We start from the raw sequence: 5752 nt of genomic DNA on the forward strand, positions 1-5752 counted from the left end.
GTAGGCTGAGATATGATGGAAATACCCTTGCCTGCTCCATGCCTTGTTCCAGTTTCGACCAATAGCCATTGACTCTGTACTTCGGCTTTTTGACCTGGAAAACCTTCAAACTGGATTCAGATGTCTTCACCAAAGTTGTAGATCTATCTCTTATCTTCAAATGGGTTCAAGAATCATCCCAATCCAATCATTGTAGCTCAAGTTATAGCCGAAATACGAAAATGTGTCAAAACTGTCAAAATACACAAAATCCAAGTAAAAAATGATAAAAACCTCATTTAACCAGTTAAAAGCATTTTATACCAATTATAGCCAAAATGAATCATTTTCTTCCAATAATATATCCAAAGTGACTAAAAATAATATAAAATATCATACAATTATTACGTAAATTAGTCACTTATCACAAGGGTGTGCGTAGGATAAAACAGGGAGCCCCCGACAAAGATTTTAGCAGTACGGACCAGACATCTCATTACTGGCACCCCCTTAATACCCTCTCACTCAAACCCATAAAGAATACCCATTTCCTGGTCACACTCCCTCTAGATTTAGGGTTCCTTTGTTCTCTAGCTTCATCAGATTTGGGTCTAGGGAAACTTTCGGAATGTAAATATTCCTTAAATTATGGCAAGAGAATAATTTTATTGTAGTATAATCACTTTTGTATTCTTCCTGTCCGGCTTGGCGTTTGTTTGTTGAATGGGTTGGTACTTGTTAGCAGTTAGCAGCACTTGGGTTTTTGAAGAATTATATGATTCTTAAGATCGGTAGAAAATTCATTAATGTAAACCTCTCAATGTTAATGTTTACGTCTTTATGCGACGACAGGATAGTGATAGACTATGGGAATGAAACCTATACTCATGTCTGTCATTTGCTTTTAGTGTCTGCTTTGTGTTTACTGGGATGAAAATGAATGGATTTACAAACAGTTTTTCTTTTTCATTTTTGTCTTTTAAAGTACTCTCCTGAAGCAGCCTTCATTTATTTAAAACACCCTTTTTAAGTTTTAACACAATATTACTACTCTTCCAATTTCTAATTATAAACAATATTATATGAGTTCACTTCTTCTTCATGCGGTTTTAAACAAAAAAAAAAATGAAACAAGAGCTGGCCAATCGCATCTTGGCAAATTTAGTGATTCGTTAAGTTAGGTAAATATCCAAAAAACGCTTTACCATGACCAGTTGAAAGTGAAACTTTGTGAACTGTTGGATTCTTGTATGCTTTACATCCTAATTAGCTATAGTGGTAGGAGTGGAAAAGATTTAAGAGGTGATTATGATGTAGATATGTCTATGAGTGGTTGCAAGTGAGAAAAATAGTGGGTTAAGTGGTGTTGGGTGGAGAGGGAATTGGGAAATCACAAGGTTTAGAGGAATTTTTTCTGATGTAAAAAATTCCCCTCTTTTCTTTTTTTGTGTTGAAATTTGGTAAATTGTCATGGGAATTTCAAGAGAAAATCTCATCTCCATTTTCTACACCATCACCGACGTTATGTCCATTCAGTACTCCATCCAATAGAGATCAAGTTTTGGTACATGAATGAAATAATTTATTATTTTTTATGTTTTTTAATAGTTCTTCAGTTTTGGAAGTGAAGTTCTGATTTCTTTAAATTGCAAGAGAAAAGTTATATTGCCTTTTTTAAAGTTAGGTAAGTTACATTTGAACTCCCAATGTGCAACTAATGAAGTCAATAAAAGGTTCATGGCTGACTGTAATGCTAATTCTAGAGGCTTGCTTATGAACAACTTTTGGTTGCTGAAGTGGAGCATAATTCAAATATAATACAAAAGCCGCATGGGAAATTTGTATATATTGCACATCTTTTGCATTGGGAGTCGTAATTTTCTCAAGTTTTGTGGTTAGTTAAGGAGTATGGACTTTGTGATACTACTTTTAATTGCCTTGTATAGCTAACTATGTTACAAGCAGGTGTTTTTAGTTTTTGTGAGGAAATCATGATATTCAGATTATGGTATAAGCTGGAGACAGCATTTTCCTTGCCAAAGGTATACATCAAGCTTGATTTTCATTGTCCAAATTCTAGAGTTTATCTTGAATAAGTAGTTCTTTCCTACCATTTTTTTTCATATTTGGTGATGGACTACCTGAATGAATATGTAAGTTTTGACGATTATGTAGTGTTCTTGGAATGTGTAGTTGTTACGTTATTAGGTACAAGTATAGATTAGTATCAAAATTGAAAGAAGGAAACATATGTTTTATATGCAAACATTTTCTTATGAGAACTACAGCTACCATTTTATTCATTGTCTTTGAGCTTATAATGCACAGTATCATTTCATAGCGACTTCATTGGTTTGTTATTGTCTTGCAGCTTATTATGCTGATGCTATTGGTCCTTGCTATGGAATTTCCAAATATTGTGATGTTTTTTGGGTAAGTATATACTCCTTTCTATCTATGTTAGACTTGTTTCAAATGGTTGGGTCTTGTCAACAAAGTTTCTGTAAAAGTGACAATTGTCACTTTGTTCTAGGAGACATTTGCATATAAACAAGCTACAAGTGGTCTCTAAGCTAACTAGTAGAAAAGAAATTTCTTAATCTAGTATTTCATGACATCTTATGCAAATTTTTCTTGATAACTACTTACTTTTATGCTATTTAAGCTACTAGCATGTGATATTTGCTATTAGAACTTCTGAAAATTGAAAGTAGGTTGGTTAGTGAATGTACTGGTTTGCCTCATAGTCAGAAGCTTCGATTTATAGTGGAGCATCTTTTCCATTTTTTACAAAGTTTCACTAAAATATTAGATGCATCATTTTATTATTAAAATCATTAAAATATTACCAATGGGCGCTAAGAATCTCTAGTTATGTCGAATTTTATTTGTCATCAAAATTTGGTCTAGCGATAAACAATATGCATTTTCAATACCTGAAAAGTTGAAGTTGCTATGCATAATCTATAGAATGAACCATACAAATGGAGCCTATGAAGCCATAAAAGGAACACTGTTTGGTTCTTAATATGGTAGCATAAGCATATTAATTGTTTTGTGAGTTCTTAATAACGTAGTAAAAGTAAAAGAAGTGTTTCTTGAGCTCTAATGTTCTAAGTGTTTATCTCTTACTTTACCCTTATTTAGTCATTGTCTAGATTATACTTAAAAGGAATGATTTAGCTTATTTTCTTGCAAATTCTTTAGTTATCTTTATTGTTTCAAGTTTTTCTTATGACCTACTAATAATTGCAGTACTTCACTGCAGATATGTTGCTCATTTTAGCTTTTTGGAAGATCAGCAGCAGGAGTTGCCAATTCACTCAAGGACGATAAAGAAAATCTTATACTTAGGAAATGTCATGACAACACATATTTTTTTTGGGACTTGGATTTGTTTTGTAAAGCTACCTCGACTTATATGTGAAATTTAGGCCAAATACCACTTATCAAACCATTTGTAGGGTGTTGTTGAACTTCATTATGATATTTGAATGCTTGATATGATATTTTGGCATTTCGTAATGCAATGGATGCGTTCATTTGCTAATTGTCAAGCATTGTCATTTTTTTTCATTTATAGATATAATTGTAGTAGGAAAATCTGACAAATTTCATGGTGATAAAGTGTTATCACTGAATCAGAATTTTCCATTAATAACAACCTGTTGTCATAGAATTAAAAAGTGTTTAGTGACAACAAAAGTTGTCAGTAATTAGTCTATACCAATGACAATTACGGACCACTTTTAGTGACAACATTGCTTTGTATATCATTGACAAGATACTATATCATCACTAAAATTACAACAATTACTGACGACACATGTTGTCACAAAACAGTCCCATTCACTGACGACTTTTATTGTCGTCACTATGTACTTTTACTGACGGGCCTTCAGTGACGACCCTGTGACAATTAGAAAGTTGTCAATAAAAGTCATCAGTGACGACTTTTTATTTTTTTGTGACAAAAATAGCCTGTCACTGAAGACCAATTTTCTTGTAGTGACCTTTGCATTCGACAAGTATATGGAAGAAGTACGGTATCACGTTGCTAATTTATAAAACTATGTTAATTTGATGGTCTGTGTTAATATTTAATAAGTGTCTCTGCTACTAATTCATCGATTAAAAGCTTTTTGTTTACAACGCTAAATCGATTGCTGGGCTGAAAAAACATAGAAAAGTTTTACTGATATACCTACCGGTCAAACTTTTAATTCATGTACTTGATACTACAAAGTTTAGTGCATGGTGTTTAAGCCTAGATTAAGACGCTCAAAATCTTTGATGCAGTAAACCCATAGAAATCATCCTTATACTTCTCATTGTTCAATACCTTAATTAAGCATTTCTAATCAAATATTTCCATCCATTCTTTGGTTTTAATCAGTGGAAACAATACGCGAGGACAAGCTTCACTCAGTCGAAGTGGTTTCTTGCGAATGAATTGCCATCTTTTTCTGATTACTTGAGCAATGGAATGGTCACAAGCACATACTATTTACTGTCAGCAGCAGCTTTCTTGGGCATGGATAGTGCCTCAGAGGATGTTATCAACTGGATGTCAACTAATCCCAAATTCTTTGTTGCGTTGACAACACATGCCAGATTGACTAATGATGTTGGCAGTCACAAGGTTTGATTTTTTTTTTTTTGGCATTTAATTGGTAAACAAGACTAAGCCGACAAATAGAATTTCCAAAATGGATTAACTCACTGATCACATTTCTTCACATGTCGTTTTAGTTTTTTGACCAACTTCATCATGAAATCGTACATTTTGTTATCAAACTTCTATCTGCTTCGCGCAATCAACCTAGTATAATCTTATGATTACTCTTGTTTCTGGATCTTATTAATTTTCTATGAAAAAAGTCGCACGTAAAATATGCATATTCACTCAGACATGTATGCTTTTCATCAATTTAACAAAATATAGTTCTGTTATTTATGTAATTTTTGCTTTATCAATAGTTAGTACCCTTTTGTGCATCTTATTCGAGTTCCCATATTTTATGTCTATTAAAATTTTGATCTATTTAAACTCTTTGCATTTCAAGTTCGAGAAAGAAAGGGGCAGTGGCACAGCAATTGAATGCTACATGAAAGATTATAATGTGTCGGAGGAAGAGGCAATGGAGAAGTTTGAAGAGATGTGTGAGGACACTTGGAAGGTTATGAATGAGGAATGCTTAAGGTCTACTACAATTCCAAGAGAAATTCTCAAAGTGATTCTCAATCTAGCACGAACCTGCGAAATTGTTTACAAGCACCGTGGAGATGGATTCACTGATCAACGTAGAATTGAAGCCCATATAAACGCAATGCTTATGGACTCCATGTCTATTTGAGGATGACACTGGTTACATTATCAGTTCCCATTGGAATTGGCCCTATGTATCAATTCATTATGAGTTCTGAAGTGTGTGTGTGTATGTTTTTTTTTTTCCTGTTTTTAATTGGCCCTAGAGGTCTTCTAATGCTGACAGAGAGGGAGATCGATTCTCCTTTCTTCCGTCTCCTCCCTTTGGTTATGGTTGTGTATCAAAACAAATATAAGATAAATAATGGTTCTGAGATCGGAACCTCCTATTGGATTTCTTTCATATTTGTGAAATATGTATACATGCATGATCACGGACAGGGCTGGGGTGTTGGGAGTATTACAATGAACTGACAAACAAATTAATAAGAATTGGCTTCAAATCGTGATTGTATATCACTTTCCTTTAGGATTTATTTGTTCGGTATAACATACAATAATCTT

At 33.4% G+C, this 5752-nt stretch overlaps 1 protein-coding gene across 1 annotated transcript; it reads left to right on the forward strand.

The window, feature by feature from the left end:
• Positions 1-3997: 3997 nt before the first annotated feature.
• Positions 3998-5539, forward strand: LOC113755356 (vetispiradiene synthase 2-like). Its single transcript, XM_027299375.1, has 3 exons — positions 3998-4020; positions 4376-4621; positions 5046-5539. The coding sequence occupies exons 1-3, from the start codon at positions 4012-4014 to the stop codon at positions 5334-5336; spliced, it is 546 nt and encodes a 181-aa protein (XP_027155176.1). The 5' UTR covers positions 3998-4011; the 3' UTR covers positions 5337-5539.
• Positions 5540-5752: the final 213 nt, after the last annotated feature.

The sequence above is a fragment of the Coffea eugenioides genome, unplaced genomic scaffold (genome assembly GCF_003713205.1).
Source record: "Coffea eugenioides isolate CCC68of unplaced genomic scaffold, Ceug_1.0 ScVebR1_1438;HRSCAF=2285, whole genome shotgun sequence".
Lineage (NCBI taxonomy): Eukaryota > Viridiplantae > Streptophyta > Magnoliopsida > Gentianales > Rubiaceae > Coffea > Coffea eugenioides.